The 21,959-nt window shown below is 40.4% G+C and overlaps 1 protein-coding gene across 7 annotated transcripts; it reads right to left on the bottom strand.

Annotated features, from left to right (window-relative positions):
- Nucleotides 1-4,818: 4,818 nt before the first annotated feature.
- Nucleotides 4,819-21,664, bottom strand: LOC103615770 (probable G-protein coupled receptor 141). 7 transcript variants are annotated; one of them, XM_017734437.1, is made up of 5 exons: nt 21,579-21,652; nt 16,460-16,604; nt 12,722-12,783; nt 9,491-9,769; nt 4,819-7,948 (listed from the first exon to the last, which is right to left on the bottom strand). In XM_017734437.1, the coding sequence occupies exons 4-5, from the start codon at nt 9,509-9,511 to the stop codon at nt 7,001-7,003; spliced, it is 969 nt and encodes a 322-aa protein (XP_017589926.1). In that variant the 5' UTR covers nt 9,512-9,769; nt 12,722-12,783; nt 16,460-16,604; nt 21,579-21,652; the 3' UTR covers nt 4,819-7,000. The 7 variants fall into 7 exon arrangements, with proteins under 7 accessions (XP_017589926.1, XP_017589924.1, XP_017589925.1 ...); XM_017734435.1 differs by having other exon boundaries at nt 9,491-9,934; XM_017734436.1 differs by lacking the exon at nt 21,579-21,652 and adding an exon at nt 21,451-21,572 and having other exon boundaries at nt 9,491-9,934.
- Between the last annotated feature and the right edge of the window lie 295 nt (nt 21,665-21,959).

Here is a 21,959-nt window from a genome sequence, read left to right on the forward strand (position 1 = left end):
TGATTTTGTATTGTCATGGAACAGTAAGCATTGTTGGTAGGCTGAGGTTGTTCCAGTTTCCTCAAAAAAATCCAATAGCTTCTTTTCCTCATCCCTTCCTTTCCTGCACTCATGCAGACTGGCAAATCAGTGAACTATTATTTCTCAGTTTTTAAGCTAATTTTTGAGAGAAACTTGATACATAAATTTGCTGATGTAAATTCATTAAAAGCAATATAAGCTCAAATTGTAAGCTTTAGTTTTCTTCCCAAGTGGTGAGCTGAATTCTTAGAAAACTTCACAAAGCATACTCACACCGACTGGTCCTACGAATTATCGTCTGCCTTCCACTCTGTGAGCATCTCCTTAATATGCTGTTTGGGTGTTCTTTCCTTCTAAAGTATCCTGGTTTTCCATGTTTGAAGCTGAGCTGAGACCACAAATACTTTAGTTTTTGCATTACTTGAGCAATGAATTATGTTCCATCATGACCCTGCAATACAAAATGGTCCTCAAAAATGAGAGAGATGTCAAGAAGCTGTAGAACCACCTCAGCTGCTTTTTTTTGTCATAAGTGGATGGAGAACACAAAATTTGGTGATGCACTCCTGTTGCCTCATCATCCACTTCAAGCTGCCCAGACACATGGACAGCATATTGACAAAGTCAATTTACCCCATGCTAAGTTCTCCTTGTTCAGAACAGACCAGTCAGAAAACCATTCCAAGCAGTGCCTTCTCCTTTGTTGACACGCTACACAGAAGGACTTGAAGCGCTCAGCAGGATCTCTGGTGATGTTTACATACTCAGATGACAAGTGTTTCATGGCACAGTCGTGGCCACCGTGGCCATATGTGCTTTTATGATTATATCATATGTATCCTTGATGCTCACATAAAGGAGACTCCTCTTCTGTTTGCCTCCTCTCAATCAAATTCTCAGTGCGTTCACATGGAGAATTTCATATCTGAAACAAGGCAAATAGTGAGCAGTTTATTAGAAATAATTCTGTGTATCCAAACGGGGAAAGCAGTGACATATACACTCAGACTTAAAAAACCAGAGAGAGTGGGTTCTCCATCTTACTTTCTAAGCAGATATATTCATGGCTCAACTTTGACTTGGGATTCTGTCTTCCTTGTCTTTATTCCAACAATAATTGCACAATACTCTCTCTTTGGGATCATGTACCTGGAGCATTTCTTATTCTTTTTGTACAGTTGTTCTCTAAATTTAAGTTGAATGTCCTGGGGCAGTTTCAGGAATGATTACTTAGCAATTAGACAGAAGTCTGATTCGACTCCCTCTGTTTATGAAGAACTGCTCTTGCATCAATTTCTGACATACGTTACGCTATATTGTGAAACCACACATTTTGTGAAATGAATACAATTTTCAATCATTTCTCAGAATGACTTCCAGTTATTTTGCAAAATGACAGAAAGTAGTAGGTAGGTGTTATGCAAAATATCTGATCTCTAGCTTTTTGATCTTGTTGGTTTAAAAGATAACAGAAAGAGCTGTTTTCATTTTATTTCCCAGACTGTCTAAAACCCCAGGTATATTGCAGAGCAGACTACATATTACATTTTCTAAAATAAAGAATCTTCTGAGGTGCACTTTACTTTGTAAAATTTACAGCTGTTTTAAATTTTTTGTTCCAGTGGATTGATATTTGACCTGACCTTCCCCACTAGAACACTAGTGATAAAAGGTGACATTTTGTGAAATGCTGGAAACCATTAGGTATTTCAGGTGATGACCAAGCAAAGGATGTGGTCCAGTGATGTAATCAAATGGCCATTATTTTCAGAAATACCTAAACGCAGTCATATTGTGTAGCTGAAATCATCAGTTCATGAAAGAACAGCAAATTGCTAATATATTTTTTTTAATAGCCACTTTCACAGATTCATGATATTATATACAGATTGTCTGCTGTTCAGCTTTAAACTTCTGAAGGCCAGTTCACTGTAGAGACCGTTTTATTCTTGCAAGCTGAATTTAACTTATGAACTGCTTTTCCCTATGTGAAATTTTGTGATGTTATTTCTAGTGTATGGACACTTTTCATGTCTTGAGAGGATTCTCATTCAGCTGCTCCTTCTGTAGCAGAGGATAGGGACTGTGGTCTGTCTCCATGTATGTGAAATTTGCACCCATTTATGTTTCTCTCCATGCAGCCTCCAGAGAGGTGAAACTCTCCTCTCCAAGGGTATGATTGAAAGTTGTCTGTCACATGTTTTCCCATTAATGCAGATACAGTCTGCCCTTTTTTATATTCTCTCACATTTTTGTAGTTATCTTATTAGTGAAGTTTCTTTGAGGTCTTGCTGCACTGAGAAAAAGAACTGGGAAGGCAAAGTCCTACGTGCAATTCTTACACGTCTCTGTTAGAGATCATGGTGCCACCACTCCATTAGTGTATGCCTCCCCCCTCAGTCATTGGCTGGTTGTGTTTTTCCATGATGCAGACCTCTAAAGCAGATGAGAGGCTGTGAGCTCTTTCCCATGAGTCCCTCCCTCAGTGTGTGTCCCCTGTCGAGTGCAAGCCAGGGTCTTGCTTCCTACAGGTTCACATGAAGCATTTGGAGATGCTATTAAATTGCTCTGCTAACATCTGTCTTGCCTCCATTGTTGGCATTGGACATGTGTCCCTCTCTGACTGTGACCCTGCTATGGGTGGGGTTGCCAGTGGACTTGATAACTGAGCCCCCAGCTCAGTTACCCTTCCCAGCTATGGGACTGGCACCATTTCCATTAGCAAGACTTGTGTCAGTGGTGCCAACCACTAGGACACAAGGCAGTGGGCAGGAACCGATGCACAGGAAGTTCCATCGGAATATGAAGAGGAACTTCTTTACTGTGCAGTGACCGTGCGCTGGAACGTAGTGCTCAGAGAGGTTGTGGAGTCTGTCTCACTGGAGATATCAAGGACCATCTGGATGCAATCCTGTGTTTTGTCCTCTAGGATGATTCTGCTTGAGCGTGGAGGTTGGATCAAATAAATCACTGTGGGCCCTTTTGACCTTACCCAGTCTTTGATTTTGTGATTCTGAGCCCCAATCACACGTGAATGACACACAATTCCCTGAGGGCACAGCTGCCAGAGCTGATGAGCAAAACCAGCCTGGCATTCCCAAACTGGAGGCATTATTGGGAAAGAGGGAAGTTACTGGTTGAGGGTGAAAGCAGCCAGCTGGCCTGTCTGCTGCCTGCTGAGAAAAAAGGACTATATATTATGGTTAGCCTGCAGGGAATGGACATCGTATATTAGCTTTATTGGATTTTCTCTATTCAGCAAAAAATTTGGTTTATTAAGCAGCTGTTTGCAAGTGAAGAAAATTACTTCACTGAGTGCCAGAAACTTTAGTTCGATTTTCTGAAATTTCTTTCTGGGAAGTCAAGCTGGTGTTTTATTAATGACCCCTTGACTTTTGAAACCAGACCTTGCTTCTGATCAAGTCCTAGCCATAGGGTTTATGCGCGTGAAGTCCTATTTCCCAGAAAATAGCAGAAATTAGTAACTTTATGGGTCAGAAATGTCCAAATCTGCAACTCTGTTGAGGCTTTTATTCAGGAAGTGCTATCTCTGCTGCCTTCAGGGGTTGTCATGCCCATCTCTCTCCATCCCCGGAGAAAGCATCAAGTGCCTGACATTCCCAAAACTGCTTTCTTGGCCTGCAGCTGTGGAGGGTACCTTCTTCCTCAACCAGCACCTTTAGTCTAAGGTACCCTGGTTATTTGGAACACATGGAAATGGAAATGTCAGGTGACACAGTCTGTGGAAAACTGCCTGTAAAGAAAAGATCTGCATCCTAAGGGGAATTAGACAAGTAAGATTACAGTCTGATAAAAGCCTCAAATCAGGATTTCTGCAAAAAGCATTCTTTCTGTATTTGTCCTTGCCTTGACTTGATTTTCCATGATTCCCTGGTGAGCTAGAGAGGGGACTGCTGCAGCTGAAACACATTCAGCAGGCAAATTCCAGTCAGCAGGAGTGGGAACAAGGTGTGGCTGAGGGCAAGTTTGCTCCCATCGGTGAGAATGCCACTTTTAGCAACTTCAAGGATTCAGTAAGTAACCTGAGATGAAGGCCAGAGGCACAGTCGCCTTGCCTTGTTGGTGTGTGGCAGAAATATGCTGATATTCTGCTCTGTTCTCCTCATTCCCAGTCATATTCTTCAGATCCTATCCCTTCTATGTCCTGTAATACTGTGTTTGTGTTCATGGTTGTCTCCTAGCCTCGAACTATCCTCTGTCATCCAGTCAGCAAAATAAGGGTCTCCTTCAGGACCGTGGTGCCTCTGACCAAGCAGATGATGGTAACTGGAAGTTCCCCTTCCTTAATAGTGGTCAATTCCTGGCAGAGTTAAGAGAAACTTCATTCTCTCAAGGCAAGGGAAGGCTTTCTCTGCCAGACACTGACTCTCACAAAGCAAGACAAGTGGTAGACATAAAGTTTGCATAGACAGTCCCGTGACTTGATGCTGGATAATATCACCAACTTAAATAATGGAATTATGACCCCTAATTTGCTTATTATCATGCTGAGTTAGTATTAACATCATTAGCATCAATTTTTATTTGAGGAAAAAAGCCAGTACTGTTTTTTGTCATGCTGTGGTGCAGGCTACTGTGAAAGTGTGCATTTTTACAAGAAGTAAATGACTTGTGATTTTAACACATGGATGAACAAGATTAGTTGGGCTGTATGGTCAGAAAGTACTGTTTGTAAAAACATGTTTTATGTTTCATTCCAGACTTGGATACAAAATACTTTTAATTTATGTGCATTTTTGTAGGAGGAACTTGCTTTACTTTTTCAGCACATAGTCATTTTGTTTGTTAATAACTTTATTATAGTAGAAGGGTTATGATATAATGTTACAAAGCTATGCAGTGCCTACAGAATGCATGCAAGGCATTTTCTTTGACCAACCACGTTGCTATGGGAGGAAACAAAATTTTGGAGCCAATTTCCATCCTCTCCCACCACAAGGAGAAAAATGATTTGTTTGTGTGGCTTTAAAATAAATCTAGATCACAGCAATTTATTGCTTTCTTAATGACACACAGTTAACTAGTAGTGAACTACACATTCAAGTTGACTCCTTACGTGTTTTGAGTCTGTAGTTCCTCAGCTACTGTTGAATCTGACTGGTAGTTGTCGTCCTTTTTACTGTGATCCCTTGGGAACAAACACCTTCTTGGACAGATTTTTCTCAAATCCACACACACTGCAAGCTCTCACATTTCTTTCTTAACAGATGTGGTCCAGGATGTTTGCCAAGGGTGAGCCATGAGAGCTGCCCTACATTTCACTTGTGTTATGACCTTCATGTGATTTCCAACTTTTGGTGTGATACAGCATGACTCATACTCTGACCTGAAAATACCTTTTTATGATCAAACATGCTGACAGATATAAAGGACCTTGAAGCAAGAAGGAAGACAAGGTAGAAAGACTATAGAAGAGATGGGATCCTATAAAGTAACCATCTTGGTGGGACCAAAAGCAATGAGATTGCACAGGTACAACAAGATCAACCAATTGTTATTTTATTGCTGTCTGATGTGCAAGAGATGCTGAAGGTGAGGCAGAAAGGAATGGAAAGGTTCAAAAGTGCGAAAAGGTGCATTTCAACAGCATCATGAGGAGAGACTGTCATGGAAATTGATCAGCTGATAACCTCTAATTAGTTAAATGATTAAATTATTATCCCACTAACTCTGGATGAAAAAATGTGACCTTATGCAGATGACAAGAAGAAGAAAGATATATTAGCCATTGGTGTCTTGAATTAGAGCAGTCGGAGATTTATATTTTTTGGGGGGGGTGGGGTAGGTGTAAAGCAGCTGAGCTATGAAAGCCTGAATGTCTTTCACAGAAATATTTTACTGAATTTTCCATCTCTTTTAGTGGAATTTAATTCTGTCTTCAGAGACAGCAACTGACAATGCCTCACTGAGATATAATAAGCTTTTTAGCTACCCTGGGTCTATTAGCTTTTTCCATCCCTCCAATCCAAGCAGTAGTATTTTCATTCTTTCTACCAGTACAGGGTACAAAATTTATAGAATTGATTTCAAGCTAAAGACACTGTAACTAGTTATAAACTTTGCACAAAATCAACATAAGACAAAAAAAGAGAAAGCCTTGTAACCTTGGATACCCAAAATACTTGCCTTTTGAAGAGAAGGCAACTTCTGTCTGAATGATCTAAATAAAATTGTTCTCATGGTAAAATATTTTTTAATTGCACAATTCTGTGAATAATAATACTGGCTTTTGTTTGAACTTGAAAAGTCCATTTCAGTAACAATGTATAATTTTTTTAGACATATTTTCATAATGTGAGAAAGATAACAAAATTCTTTTCTGCTGCAGTGATACCATCTCAAAAAATGATTTTGAGAAAATATTTTAAGAAATAACTATCTATCACTGGTTTAGTTTTAAATGGGTGGTTTAATTGTTCAATTCACTTAGAAAGTTATGCTTCTCTTTACAGTAAAGAAGAAAGTTGTTCTACTCAGGAAGAACCATATCTTCCCTGTTATTTTATGAGAGCTTGTGGGGAATAAATAAGAAATATATGGGAAAATGATACAGATCTTTAAATTTCAAAAATCTGTACCTTAGTCCATAAAAACCTGCTTCTCTCTTTGTGTTTCTACATTGCAATTCTCAAGTCTCCTCTTAGTGCCTTTGACTTCACAAACCCTGATGTAAAAACAGTAAGACAGAAGAGCCTATGGCCTTTCTTCCCTTTTCTCCAGGTCCATCCACAACTCACTGGGTAGCACCATGAGGAACTTGCTGAGGTCACCTTCCCATTTGCCAGCTGAGACACTGGAGGCAGTTTGTTCCATTACTTCAGGAAGCTGATGTGCAGAGCCCTGTGCAAGTGTGTTGTACTGTTTCCAGGGCACACCGTCACTTGCTGAGGAGGAAGTTTGCCATGTCTTTCCATCACTGTCCTATCCCAGGTCCTGCACACACTGCAGGAGGCTGATGTTAGCAGCAAGGCGACCTCCTGTGGAGCATCCCCACACTTTGCATGAAGAAGCGGCTTCCACTGAGCACGAATGACAGCAGGTCGAGACAGCTCAGAGCTGTCAGGCTTAGGAAAACCTCATTGTAGCTTTCTAACTGGTCAAAATCACTCACATGCTGTATGTAGTAGGCCCTAAACAGGTGGTAGGGAAGGAACCAAATTATGATCACCCAGATGAAAATCAAGTTTTTTACCTGGGCCCAGAACTCTTGGTGTGAACACAGGGAGGTGGAAAATTTTCTTGCCACTTTTACCAGGATGAAAATCTGCAAGCCTAAGAGGACACAAGAAATGAGAGCAACAGCCACAATTATGGTGTAGTTCAGGGCCTTCACACTCTCCTGCTGTAGTTCTTTGTGGAACTTGAAGCATGTTGTATTATTGTATAAGCCTGAGCGTCCGTACTCAAAGTACAAGAGCGGCAACCCAAAGACCATGGCAAAGACCCACACAGCAGCGCTTGCCACAATGGCGTGCAGCTTCCTGTAAAACTCCACCTTGTCCTTCCACTGAAAGAAGATGAGCCACCGGATCACCAGTGTGATCACATAAAATAGGAAGGTCAGGTACATGTGGATGTGCACCATGGCACTCACCATTTTGCAAAATGGCATATCAAATACCCACTTCTTTTTCACATAATAGTGGAGGCGGAAGGGCACCGTGAAGAGGAGGAGGCAGTGCACAACAACCAGGTTAATGATGGCAGTCGTGGTCACAGACAGACTGTTCATCTTAAGCAGCACAAACGCCATCATGATGGACCCAATTCCACCTCCAGCAAAGGCCACCGAATAGACAGTAACCAGTACGGCACTCATGGTACTGGTGTGTACAAAGGCAGAAGAGGAGTCACTGCTGTTCCTGGTCCCTTCAGTCACGTTCCTGAGATCTTCCTGGTACATATTCTAGAAATGGAAGAATACAGAAAGTCTAAGATAAGGTAGGAATGAGAGGGCCTACCTAAAAAGCCTGAAGGGCTTCCCACCTGGCTCTTGCTCAAGGAATAATCCTGAAACCTCACAGATGGTATCAGTAGCTGTAGCCTGTACTTTTATCCAAACATCCTCCAGCCTTGAGAAAAATGTATGAGAAAGCTGGGAAGATAGCTGCTCTAGTCCTTAAGACATTTCCAATCATACCCCTAAAAACAAGCATGAATCAATAATATGTGGGGAGAAATGATCCTCAGAGAAATTACATTATTGTGGTGTTTTTGTGCTGTGTTATCAGTTCTCCTCTCTTCTGAGCATCTGCATGCTTTTACAGTGAAGATCAGAGATATTTTTTGAATTCTGCTACTTATTCATCAATTTGTTTATTTGCAACACAAATCTGTTCTTCCCAGGCCCAGATAACAACCATATATTGTTCTATCTAAGCCACAAATTTTTGTTTGTTATAGAGAGCTGAGTTTTGCACACATTACAGTCAACTTCTTCTCCATGGACAGTTTCTCTGAGCAAGGGATTAAACACCATGGATACCCAGACCCCATGAAAATCCTCCTTAGATCCTGCCAGGCAGAGTAGTGTGGGCAGTACAATCCTCGTGCTCAGGGCCATTTCATATCTTACATGCAGTAACTGGGTGTTATAAAATGGGCTGTTAGAAAACATTAGGAAAGGACATCCTGGGGGAGTGTAAATCATCCTGCCTGGCCCGAACAGAATTAGCAAGTTTAATAAGTATGCTATACATTTTTAATATACTGCTCTCTAAAAGAGAGATTAAAAATAATTCTTATCAATCTAAAGGCAACTTCTGTTATGATTTTAAGTACTACAAGATCATATAGGAGGGGAAGAGTTCAGGTAGGATGTTATCCTGAAGCACTTTTACATCTATAAAAATGTCCAGAGGATGTTCACACTACAGTTACAGAAAAGAAATGAGGAAAACTGAACAGTGCTGGGCTTTGTACTATCCCAGTTATACTGCTACTGCTACCTGAACTGTAATTTAAAACTGGCTCTGGTAAGTCATCCATTTCACCAGTGAATCCCACAACATAAGAGGGGGTTTTCTCCCAGCTGAGTTTTTGTGATTTTTCATTTAATACTCAAATGCTTTTTGCTTCAGAAAGTAGTTCCTCAGTCTTTTAGTATGAATAGTGTTTCAGCTTTATTTTCATTTTTTTAGGTAGTACAAACTGCCAAAAGTTGGGAAGGGGAAAAGTTTTTTAGCAGTTCACTCACTTTATGGAAAAGAAGAAATGCTTATAACAATTTTATAAACTGATTTTGCTCATAGTGGGGAATGAATATCTGTTATGCACCTCAGGTGGTTTGTGTTGTTTCTTAGCAATATTTCTAAGCACTTACCCTTACAGTAATCCAGATCTCTTCATACATTGAAAAGTTATTCTCTAACTTTCCCAATGCATCCAAGACTTCAGATATCTTATTATAATCAGTATAAGTGCCATATCTCAAACTGACATTACTGACCTTTTCTGTTTGATCTTGCATTTCAGAGTTATGTGGACAACTAATTCCAGTACATTAAGAGAATTACAATGGGTTTCAGTGAAGGAGCTTTTCATCAAAGTCACTGCAGATTGGCACACTGCAGCTCTTGCATCAGAAATGGTGCAAGTTCCTGCCAGTTCTGTTCTTGTTTCTGAGACACTGCATTTCATCCTCACAAACAGGCAAGTCAGAAGGGATTAGCAATAGCTCTTCATCAGTTTCTCCAGGTTGTTAAAATTCGTGTTTGAAAAGATGTCTCTGAAAAGTGGAATTATCACACTGTTTTGATTTAAAATGCGTATTTAGAGTTTAAATATTTTAAAAGTGTCATAATGGGAAGGGTAGCACACTGGAAGTGTGGCTGCAGTTGGAGAGGAAGAACCCCTTGTTGTCACCCTTTGGAGCCCAGCAGTGAAACTTGAACTGAAGGCAATAAGAACAGATAAGAAGAAGTCAGGTAACTGATATTTTCCTTAGACATTCCGATGAAGGGGGCAGCAAGAGACCTATTTTTGTCTGCAAATAGGCAACAGAAATGCAGGTTTCTGCAGAATTTTGCAGTCATCGTTAAATCCCTACATAGTAAGATTCTGCAGGAGTTGTAATTTTCATTAATCTTCCAAAAAAAAGTTACTAGCAGCTGTGATAGGAGATTATCAGCTCCCCAGTAGTACAGGCACCCCACTGAAATATCATTGCGTGATGAATACAGAGTACAGCATAACACAGGGTATGTTTCACAGAGGAAATGCTGCTTTCTGGTGAAATGAGATTACCTATCGTGCTGACATTCACAGTCCTATAACCTACTGACCTGAAATGCAACTAACAAGTCCTCTTGCCAGAATTTAGCAGGAGGCATGTGGAAAAAGAATTAACGTGGACCTTACACGACACGGCTGGTCTTGTTCCTGTGCCTTCCCACCCCCTCCAGCAGCTGCCAGTTCAGTGATATTGCTCCAGTCTTGGAGCCAGGTTTGGTCTTCCTCTGTGCTAAGCCTCTCATGACTCGGTTGAACTTCTGCTGGACAGGAGCCTTGAGCAGCCATGAGGCAACGGTGGACACCACTTCATTTGGATGCCACAGCAGCCGCTGGTGCCAAGGGCTGGGGGACAGTTGCAAAAATAGCTGTTTCAGTCTGACAAAGGAGGTAGATTGCCAACAGGCCAGAGGCTGGTTTCTTCCAGAAATATGGTCAGCAAAAAGATTCTTGTGCATTCAAGGTTTGTCAGTTGTCAGTGTGGATACTGCCATCACACTCATTTCATGTGACTGCCTGTGCAGCACAGTCTGCAAGACTTTCCTGGACTGCTCTCTTCAGGACAGAAAAAGTCATAATGATCAGTCCCTGTCTGTGTTCAAGACCAGGTTGGATGGGGCTTTGAGCAGCCTGGTCTAGTGGGAGGTGTCCCTGCCCATAGCAGGGCTGTTGGAACTAGATGATCGTGAAGGCCTCTTTCATCCCAAACTATTGTGTGATTCTATAGTTTATGAAAACAATTTGAACTCTGTCAAAATTTTCCAACTCAAAAATATTCATTACAACCTTCAGGAACTTGTTTCTCTTTTATCTTACTGTTATCTGTGTTACTACTTTAAAAAAACCCCAACAACCTAAGAAAGAAAAAAAGATTAACCATACTTCTGGACAGAATTTGTACAATCTCAGATTCCAGGCATTTTATGTGCTTCTGGCTTTGTCTTTAGATTTAAAAACCTTTCGTCAAATTTTGACTTCCCCTGTCTCTGATATGAGACAGAAGATACTTCTGCTTTGATTCCAGACATACCTGTGGCTTCTCAGTGAACTGCCATTATTCTTGAACTTGTTTTTAGATGAACAACTTTGCATTTGGCAGGAGTAAAATGCTTATTGCTAGTTTGAGCCTGATTTAGCAATCCAGATCAGCCTGTCACTGGCTTGTTCCCTTCATTGTATGCTATTTTCCCAACCAGGTCCATGAGTCACCATTATGTTACATCAACATTATATCAACTTATTAAAAACCCCACCTCATTTGTCAGAAATGATGACACTCTTACAATCTCTGTCAAACAGTGAGCTCTACTCTGTATAACAAGTGTTTGCAAAATTTATCCCCCCATACACGTCTGCTGAGAGACTGGCAGGCTTCACACTGATTTTCATGTCTTGTGACAGTTGGGTTCTGCAGAAGAAGCATTTGCTGCCTGCATGCACCCAACTGAGAAGTTTCATTTGAATTTGGAGGAGAAAAAAGTTCCATTCAAATGAAAGATTTCTATTTTCAACAGACTTAATAAATTGAAAAATGAGTGTTTGTCAGAACTGACACTTCTGCACTGAACTAGACTAGGCTGGAGGCAGTGCAAAATACAAATATTTTTTAACAAAAGTCTGTTTAAAATCTCCATTTGTTTCATAGAGTCCTCATTTAGTCTCAAAGATGTTTTCTGTTGAGGGCATTGTAATTGCATTTCATTTTGTTCTAATTCCATGCTGTGTTATGGTAATGTAGGCTAAGCCACTAGAGTAATTGCAGTTCTTTTTATTTCAACATAACCACACACACCTGAAGCTTGAGGTATAAGAACCTGCTTAATGGAAAACATTACAAATAAAATAATATTAAATAGCAAGTGTGTTTTTACATTTAGACATTGACTTTTTTCAAACAACTTTTCATGATTCCCCTAACTCATTCAGCAGCTCAATGGCTCATGTCTTGCAGGCTGTGTCAACATTATACCGGTATTTTGTGGTTTCAGTTCAGTCCATTGAAGAACAAATGGGATGGAAAAGCATGTTGAGTTAGTCCTCTTTCACTTGAGATTGTCACTATTTTTACACAAAAAAAATTGAAACCATGAAGTGTTCCTAAAAGTCATTATTTACCTCCTTATCTGTATCATAACAGAGAGAACAAACCTTCTGGTCCTTACAGAGACTGGGTGATATCAAACACACACACAAAGATGGATGAAAGCAAAATGCACTGCCTCCCAATTTTAGAAGACAGTGTAAAACTACAGGGTAGCAATATGGAAAAGAATGAAACAATAATGTCCTTTACTAGGAAATTACAAAACACAATGAAAAATCATTTGTGCAGAAAATGGGTTAAAAATAAAACAAACAGATCGCTGAATGCTTCCCCCCCCAAACTTGCAAGCATTCTTTTAAAAACTTTGCTAACCAAGGCTTTTTTTTTCATTCTGTGTATACTTACAGATTAGAATTTCTCTCTGCTCTTCAAGTGTTGTTTACTTCGATCTTCATTCTATGTCAGCTCTAAGAACAAAAAGCAAAAGACCTGATACTTTTAAGAGTCATTGCCTTACTTCCTTCTTTGAGCTTATGACAAAACAATAACCTTGAGGCTGTGCTGTGTGAAGGTAGGGCTGCCCATGAGCACACAACCTTGGGAAGAATTTTAGTTGCATCACAGCATCCTTTACCTTGCAGCTACTTCTTAGCCATTAGAGGTCTTCAAATCCTCCCATTTCTTATCAGTACTTTATACTACTGCCTAAAATGACAAACTATACACACAGATGTGAGCCTCACAGTTCACAAAGACACATGTTTGGAAAGGTTGTTCCCCAGAGTGGAGGGGATGATTTGAAAGAATGTTTTGAGAAAACAGGGCAGGACAAGAGCAAAATATGATCTAGACTGTAACTAAGTGTGGTTTGGATGTGGTCAGAGACACCTAAGTGTGAGGGATGAAATAAAGCTCACTCTACAGCCCAGCACGATTTCTCATCTCTGCTTTCTGCCAAGGTTTTAGCTCAGTATCTGGATCTTGAAGCATGATGCCATCGCTACAGCTGTACAGTGCTAGCAGGGGAAAACTAGGAGATTCAATTAAAAAATTATTAGCCATGCCAGTATCAAAGGCTCATTGAGCAATGATGGTTGCTGTGAGGTATATGCATGGTAAATGATATTTTACTGTGGGACTGAGTCTCTGTAAGGAGTCTGTGCAAGGTCAGTTTTGCCCTCCTGTGGGCTTAACATGTTTCTGTTAGAACTCATGATTATATTTGAGTATACTAGTTTTGAAAGCAACAGTATAGGCATACAACTTTTAAATGTAATCCCACGTGAGAACATTTTAACTGACTGCATCCTGTTGCTTCACATTTGGTTAAAAAAGCACAAGGGAAGTCCTGTTCAGTGCTACTTCACAACAGACTGGTACGTGATGGAAATTGTCTTCTTGTATTTTGCAATTTTAACAGTTGCTGACAGCTAAAGAACTGTTTAGATAATATTAAAAGGTGATCATAATAGTAGTGCTGTGCTCTTCTCTAGTACCTTTCTGCAACCTGGTCTCAAAGCTCTGTTGAAAGGCATACAGCTAAAAATCTGAAAACTTCATGGCAAAGCCAGAACTAAAGCTAAGATATCCTTAAATCAAGACATGTGCCTTCTCACGTTAGTAATTTTGTCTTGGCTTCCTCTAGGTCTTGCTCTAGAATGAATGCATTCCAGTGGAGAGAAAGCTAAGGTACCTTTAAGACCTTCAGGTAGCATCTGTATGTGGGTTTTTAAATGATACAACATTTTTGATACATATAATAAGTTAATATATAATTAAACATAAGTTAAAACATAAGTAATGTTTTAATGTTGAATATGGATATATATTTTTGATGAAATATAATAATTACATAACATACAAGTTATATAATCTTGTTGATAAATAACAATGTTGTTTTTCTCAAGCAGTCAAAATGAATTAGAGTTTTTCAGGTTGACTTCTTTCCATATGTTTGCAGTTTGCAAATCTTCAGTCCTTTAATCCAGGATTAAACCAAATAGTGAAACACCAGAGTATGATCTGGGACAGACAGCCTCATTACCTTTGTTGGTCTCTAATTTGTAGTTAGCATCAAGATCTAGATAGGCATAGAGTGCTTAATATAAATCATTGCAATTAATTTTCCCTGCTAAATTGAGGCAATTTTGCCCATGATTTACCAAAAGCATGTATAATGATTCCAGACTGGTATGTTTATATTTTCAACTGTAATGTACTGAGCTGGTGGCAGAATGTGATTATTTTAGAGCATCACTGGTTTTAAACACAAATACTAGAAATGCATGTATTTTAGAAGTTCTGGGTAATTGCTGGTAGTTTTAGCAATACCCTAAAAATCTAGAAGTGTGATAATGTCTTTTCATAGTGCTGTTGTATCATGTGGATTCCACCACCACCTACTTTGAGTTTGCATTACAGCAACAGTTTCAAGGGCCAAGGTTGTTTAATAATAGGTGAGAGTCTGGGCCAGATTTCAGGGACTACTTGTCCTGAGACTGATTAGCAACAAGGTACCTCTACTCTCGATTGTGTGAAAGGTCCTTGAGGAAAGAGAACTATGCCCTTTATTGCTCAGGCTTAATACATGCTGTCAGTGATTTTTCAGCTGTTCCAAACTTAGAGTTGTACACAGAATAACCATGGCAACACAGGTGTTTTGTTTGTCTACATTTATTGTGCCAGGACTCAAGGATTTGGAGTGCTAATTCAGAAGGGGACTATATGGAGCTATGCAAGCATGGTGGTTGGGTCTTCTAGAAAAATAGTCTTCTCCTTCACTTACGTAAATGGCAGAAAGCAAAACATAAGATCCACCTGGAGACCGTAAATTCACTGCAGGTAACCCAACTGTTAGTTAGTTGTGGGTAAAGCTTGAGTGATGGCCCTGACAACACTGAACTGATGTGGGCTACATAAAGTCAGGGAGGGCATCATTCATAATAATTTGTGCTCCTTACAAAAAGCCTGCTTTTTGATCTGCTCAGAGTCCCTCCTAGTGCCAGCTGTGGTCCTGGGCCTAGTATGTAAGACTGGCTGATCAGTTATTAAGTTTCGATTGTGACAGGCTATTTGCTGTTTCTTATTAAGTAAAAGATCAGCTGCTAATATGAAGAGCTGAAAGGCAGTATGTCATTCGAGTGACCAACTTATAGCTGTTACCAACAAAATCCTATTTTTGACTCATATTTCTAGTGTGCCTTACTCTTTCAAGCACCTGAATAGAAAGATATTAATTATCTACGAAACGAAAGACATTCAGTATCGATATCAGCCAAAAACATTTTACAGATTATAGGTTTCTTAAAATGATTCTGTCTGGGTTCTGGATCAGTTGTGATTTGTGGCTGTCACCCAGGCAGTGCAAGGTGTCCTATGAGTGAGAAATACTGCCTGTGACATATCTGAAAGAACATTTTGGAAAAATACAGGGAGTAAAATGTGACTTGCAATTCCTTGTTTCACACACCTTTGCATAGCAGAGACATAAATTCAAGCTCCTCTGAAAAATAGAAATACATCTGGAGGCCTCCTCCTAGTTTCTTTTCCTGATTTAGGGGAAAAAAATATCCACTTTGCAAATTACTATCCTTGGGTATTATTACTCAAATTTGCTTAAACATACCTGAGGCAAAGTGGTATGGATAAAGTCTGTTTCCCCTTCAGTATGTCTCACTACCTTGTGAGTGGAAATGCCAAAATTGCACCATGTTGAAGTATAGCATATCAATAAAAACCCCTCAAATTTCTGTTCAGGTCTTACCAGAATCCAGATCTTTCAGAAGAGTACTGAAAACAAATCAAAACCTAAGTCCACATCAAAATCTGCAGTATTTCTTCTTTGATAGTGCGGGAGAGATCCCAGATCTAGAAACCAATTGTTCTAATGCTAAGAACACTATTTGTTATAGTGTTATTAGCGCTTTGCTAATTTTTTGCCCAACTTTCACCATACATTCTTCTCTTTTCTACCAGACTCTGCTTTGGCCTCAGTGGTTGTCACCAAGGGTAGGAGGAGGAAACAGAACTGCATACAAAAAGTATCTGCTCAGCCTCAAGCCTAAGTGGACTTTTTGAGAAAGTGTATTACTTACATTTAACAACTGCACCCTTCTAGCAGTCTATCACCAACTTTAATATTACCTTTCTTTGAAGAATTTTACTAGTTCATATCTGTTGCAAGCCAGTAGGTTTTTCAGGGGATGTGCCTTTCATCAGGAATCCAGCACAGCAATTCACTCACTTTGGGAGCTTGTTCTCACCAGGGTGAAGAAAAATGGAAGGGGACCTGATTGACAAGGAGATGTATTACTCCTACCATAAAGATGACATTAGACTGCAGAGAAAGAAATAATATATGCAGCACCACGCCAATTCTCTAAGCATATATGCCTTTCTGAGAAGAAAAAATCCTTCCCTTCTCCTTGAAAAGACAGTGCTCATCCTAAAATTTGTTTGAACTTGGTACTAACCTCCCTAATTGCCTGCTGGGGTAGGCAGTGTGTTGTAAGGAAGGATATATTTTTTAAAAGGATTTCAGCACAAGTCTGTTGCTACTCACCTTCAAAATGTGTAATGCAACTACTAATACTGTTTTATTCCCAGATTGCTTATTTAATCTGATTTCTCACTGCAGAGGTAATGCAAACTCTATCATCAGGTGCATGGAAAAAATAATTTTACTAAAGATCACTTTTCTGCTGAATATACGCATACAGATATTTATGAAACTTAATATGCTATAATGTGTTATCTGAGGAACAAACCTCCCTGCATTAGTATAAGAGTGTCTGCCTAAGAGCAGTACAGAAAGCAAAGCTTGCTGCCAACACTAATTGATAATGAATGCTACCTTAGCATAAACACAATTAAATACATAATGTTTTTGCTACAGTTGGGTTAGAGAGGAATTCAGGTTCCTCCTGTTATGTCAGAAAGGAGGAACTTACTGCAAGGGAATTTTTCCACACTGCATTCTAAAATGACACTGGTTTGCAAGAGCCTTTCCTTAATGAGCACAGCTACACTCTGCATATTAGAGTGAGGCTCTGCGTGCATGCAAGTGCTCTGTTACATCAAATTGTTTGGGCTGAAATGATTCATTTTGCAGTTAAATCTGGAGGTTTCCATTCTGAACAAATGATAAGAAACTGTATTAAAGTAAGATCTTCTGTGCCAAACTGTGAAGCCAATTCTGTTGTCAATAATCTCAGTACCAATGCATTTTTAAAAACTTTTGCCTATTTGAAGTTCAGTTGAAATATTTAAGAAAGCAGCTAGACAGCCCAGCCATAGGTGTAGAAACACTTATGGTAAGTATTGCTGTTCTGGGCTGTGGAGGAATACCCACACCTTCCCTTTGTCCCACTCTCCACCTAATATGCTTTCCCCTAGCTTCTCCCCATTTCATTGGCACAGGAGTCCACAGAAAATCTTGGGCCATGCTGCTTGTGGCCTTAATGATGTTTTGCCAGTCCAAATATTCTTATTCAGTTTTGGAGTGCCCTGTCCTGCTGTGGTGTTGCACTGGGCCCCTGTACTTGGTTGATCTTTAGACCTCTCTGAAGAAAAACAGAACAGAAAACAATGTTATGAAATAGCTTCCCTTTCTAACCTCCTTCTTTTCATTTCATCCAGGCTGTTTAATGCTCTGTACATCTTCTTTATCACTGAAAAGCATAAGAGCCCAGTATTTTGTGTCATTATTCACTGTAGCTCTAATGAAGCCTTAGGTGAAGACTGACGGACAGGAAATTCCTCTATGATACTATGAGCCCTACATGACAGATGTACAGATTTAAAAAAAAAAATCTAGTAAAATCCACATGGAGTCAGTGAAGCGTGGTGGAGAGAAGACCCAAACAGCACCAACGTAAGCTGGTACAAAATGAATTGTGTAGGAGACACCCTGGTGCGTTAGGTTTGTAAGGCCAGGTTTTGGTAGTGGGAGAGGCTACAGGGGTGGCTTCTGTGAGGAGCTGCCAGAAGCTTCCTCCAAGTCTGTCAGAGCCAATGCCAGTCAGCTCCAGGATGGATGTGCCACTGGCCAAGACTGGGCCAGTTGGAAATGATGATAATGCCTCTGTGATAAAATACTGAAGAAGTAGTAGTAGTAGTAGTAGTAGTAGTAGTAGTAGTAGTTGTAGTAGAAGAAGAAGAAGAAGAAGAAGAAGAAGAAGAAGAAGAAGAGCAGAAGAAGAAGAACAGAAGAAGAAGAAGAAGAAGAAGAAGAGCAGAAGAAGAAGAACAGAAGAAGAAGAAGAAGAAGAAGAAGAGCAGAAGAAGAAGAACAGAAGAAGAAGAAGAAGAAGAAGAAGAGCAGAAGAAGAAGAAGAAGAAGAACAGAAGGAGAAGAAGAAGAAGAAGAAGGAAGAAAAGAGCAGGGTGGGAACATGCGACAAGGACAGCTCTGCAGACAGCAAGGTCCATGGAGAAGGAGGGGGAGGAGCTGCTCCATGCACCAGAGCTGAGATTCCTCTGCAGCCCATGGTGAAGTCCATGGTGAAGCAGCTATCCCCCTGCAGCCCATGGAGGATCATGAAGATGCAGAGATCCACCTGCTGCCCATGGAGGAGACCCGTGCCAGAGCAGATCAAAGCCAGAAAGAGGCTGTGAACTTGTGGGAGGCCTGTGCTGGAACAGGTTCTGGCAGGGATCTGCAGACCCATGGAGAGAGGAGCCCACAAGTTCCTGCTAGGACTTGTGACCCCATGGGGAACCCATGCTGGAGCAGGCTGTCCTTGAAGGACTGCACCCCAGGGAAGAGTGACCTACATTGCAGCAGTTTGTGAAGAACTGTTTCCCATGGGGTGGACTCACACTGGAGAAATTAACAGAGTACTATCCCCCAGGGAGAGACCTCACATTGGTGCAGGGGAAGAAACAATGTGGCATGAAATGACCATACCCCCATTCCCCATCCCCTTGTGCCACTGGAATGGGGAATAAAGTAGAGCTAAGAAGAATTATCCTGCTGATTTTTTTAGTAATAAATTCAGTTAATATGCCTAAGCTGAGTCTGTTCTGCTCATGACTGTATTTGGTGAGTCATCTCTCCTGGTCCTTATCTCAACCCATGAACCATTTTTTATATTTTCCCTCCCCTGATCAGTTGCAGAGGGGAGTGATAGAGAGGCTTTGGTGGGTGCCTGACGTGGTGGGCACCTGTGCAGATATGAGCTCTGGTCCCAAAGCAAAACAGCAACAGTAGGGCAGCAACCTGACCTTTATCTTCTCAGCAGGATGGGTTAGATTGGCCATAGTATCCTACCTCTTTAGCCCCATTGCTTCTGGTTCTCAAGCCAGTACATTAAGCACTAATTCAAATACATCTTCACAGAAAAGATTTCACCAAAATAGCTCTCCTGTTGATATCAGTAATGGTAAGAATTTGAGGAGTTTAAGAAAATAAAGCACACAGTTAATGTGTTTAATTGTGCAACTGAGATGAAAATGAGAAGCATCAGCTCAATGAGCAGCAATTTCCACTGCTCCCTTTTTCTCTCTGCACCATCAAATCAGGATCATCAATGAAAGTGATTCAATGATTTCTACAGCCCTTATGGTGAGAGAGCTCACCATTCACTACTAAGTACCTTTAGCACAGTAAGTGCAGATAAAGCAATGTCTATTCTGTATCCACTCCAGATTTCCCTTATGTCTCTTATTTTGGCTAAAACTCTTTCCCCCTTATTTTCACTTAAGACGTAAGCTTTCACTCTGTTCAGTGAGCTGACAATACAATAATGAATTCTTCATCAAAAGCTATCTCCACTTAATTTTCAGATTGTTTCCTCTATCCATGTTAATGGGTATCTGACCTCATTCCATTCCCACACCTAATATTATCCTCATATGAACTTAATTTCAGCTGTGCAACAGAGATCTCATCTAGGTTTGGAAGAAGTTCATTAAACTGGTGAGAGGTTCTAGCATTATATCATGCTTTTTCTGAGGTATCTTTTCCCTGGATTTTCTTGTTTTAGATTCCGAAGCAGCCTGCACATGGCTTTTTTAGGGGTTAAACAGTAGAATTCATGGAGTCTTTCTGTACAGCATTGGATATAGAAGATCTGCATGTTGCCATGTGAGCCTGAGGTATGTGTGCATTTCAGAACACAATGCTGTGTAGAAATATCTAAGCTAGCTTTAAATAGGTAGTTGGTGATAAATCTGTGTTGAAGTGACACACCCTCATCAGATTTATCCATGTTTTCCAGGCTTAGAGGCTTCAGTACTTCGGTTAGCTGCTCCAGAGCTAGTTTTGATACCTGCGTGACTTCGCAGAAAGTAATGCGCATATCCCACTCTGTGTCGATCGTGACTGTTGAAGCTTAAAAACATCCAGGCTGGCAGGGACCTCGAGAGATTTTACTGCCAAACCTCCTGTTGAAAGCAGGGCTATAGAATGAAGTGTCCAGGGTCCCATCAAACTGAGCCTTGAATATTTCCAGCAGGGGAAATTATGCTAAATTATGCTACTCTGAATTTTTCAGTGTCTGTCTTGGACAAGGAAGACAGAATCTGGATACCACATCCCAGGTGTGGTCTAACAGGTAGTAAATGGAGTGGAATAATTACACCCTGTCTTGACAGCTGTAGTCCTTGACCTGCTGGCTGGGCTCTTGCTGCTGCGGCCCATGATGAGTTTTCATTTCATTGCTGAGCTATATGAGTGCCTGAGAGCATCAGGGGCAGTGTCTAAAAGTGCCAAAGCGAAGGCAGATCTGGCAACCTTTTATGAGGGTGACTTGAGATGATCAGTATCTGAGCTGATTCTGAAAAATTTACTCATCATGAAAGAGTATCAGAGCCAATGAGGAAGCCAGTAGAATCATTATGGAAATTTCCTCCTTATTCTTTGTTCAAAGATTGATTGGCAAAACCGATAACACTTTCTTCTTGTCTTTTAATAAATTTCAGAAAGTATTATGAAAGTGTGGATGCTGTTGTAAAAGGAGACCAGCATCCCCTTCTGCAATGCTGATTCCCAAAATATGCTTTAAACTACTACTTTACTTCCACTGATTTCATAAAATATGTCATTCACAACTGCTGCAGTGGACTAAGAACCCAGCTTCTAACTTTTAATTTCTCTCCTGCCATGTTTCCCCCCAGTTCTGCTGTAATCTTACCTCCCACCAGGAAACGTTAAGCTCCATCCAGATCTGCAGCCTTCTCATTTGAGTTTAATAATATCTCCCTCCTCCTGGTCTGTCTCCAGTACTTTAGTACCTCTGCTGAGGACCTTTGCAGCACTTACCCAGCCACCCTCCAGCAGCATAGCAGGACACTCGCCTCGCTCCGTGTGACTCCTGGACTTTGCAGAGAAGCACTGCTGAGGAACTGCTACTGCAAGCCAGCTCTGTCTGCTTCCTGAAATGTCACCCATTGCTCATAAACCACAAACAGCTGACAGACAGGATTAGACCAGTTGTTGTCATCTAAATTTTCGAGTTCATTGATGAAGATGTGTTTTGGGGTTTTATTTATTCTTGTTCTGATCAGTGTATGTGAAATATTTTCAGTTATTGCAAAATGTGTCTTTTTGTAAGTAGCTACAGGTGAAAGTAAGAGGGCTAACTGTACTGAAAGTGAAAATAACACATGTATGTGTTTGTGGATATTTATAGACCTCGGCATT

This window comes from Corvus brachyrhynchos, unplaced genomic scaffold (assembly GCF_000691975.1).
Source record: "Corvus brachyrhynchos isolate BGI_N302 unplaced genomic scaffold, ASM69197v1 scaffold94, whole genome shotgun sequence".
In the NCBI taxonomy this organism is placed as follows: Eukaryota; Metazoa; Chordata; class Aves; order Passeriformes; family Corvidae; genus Corvus; species Corvus brachyrhynchos.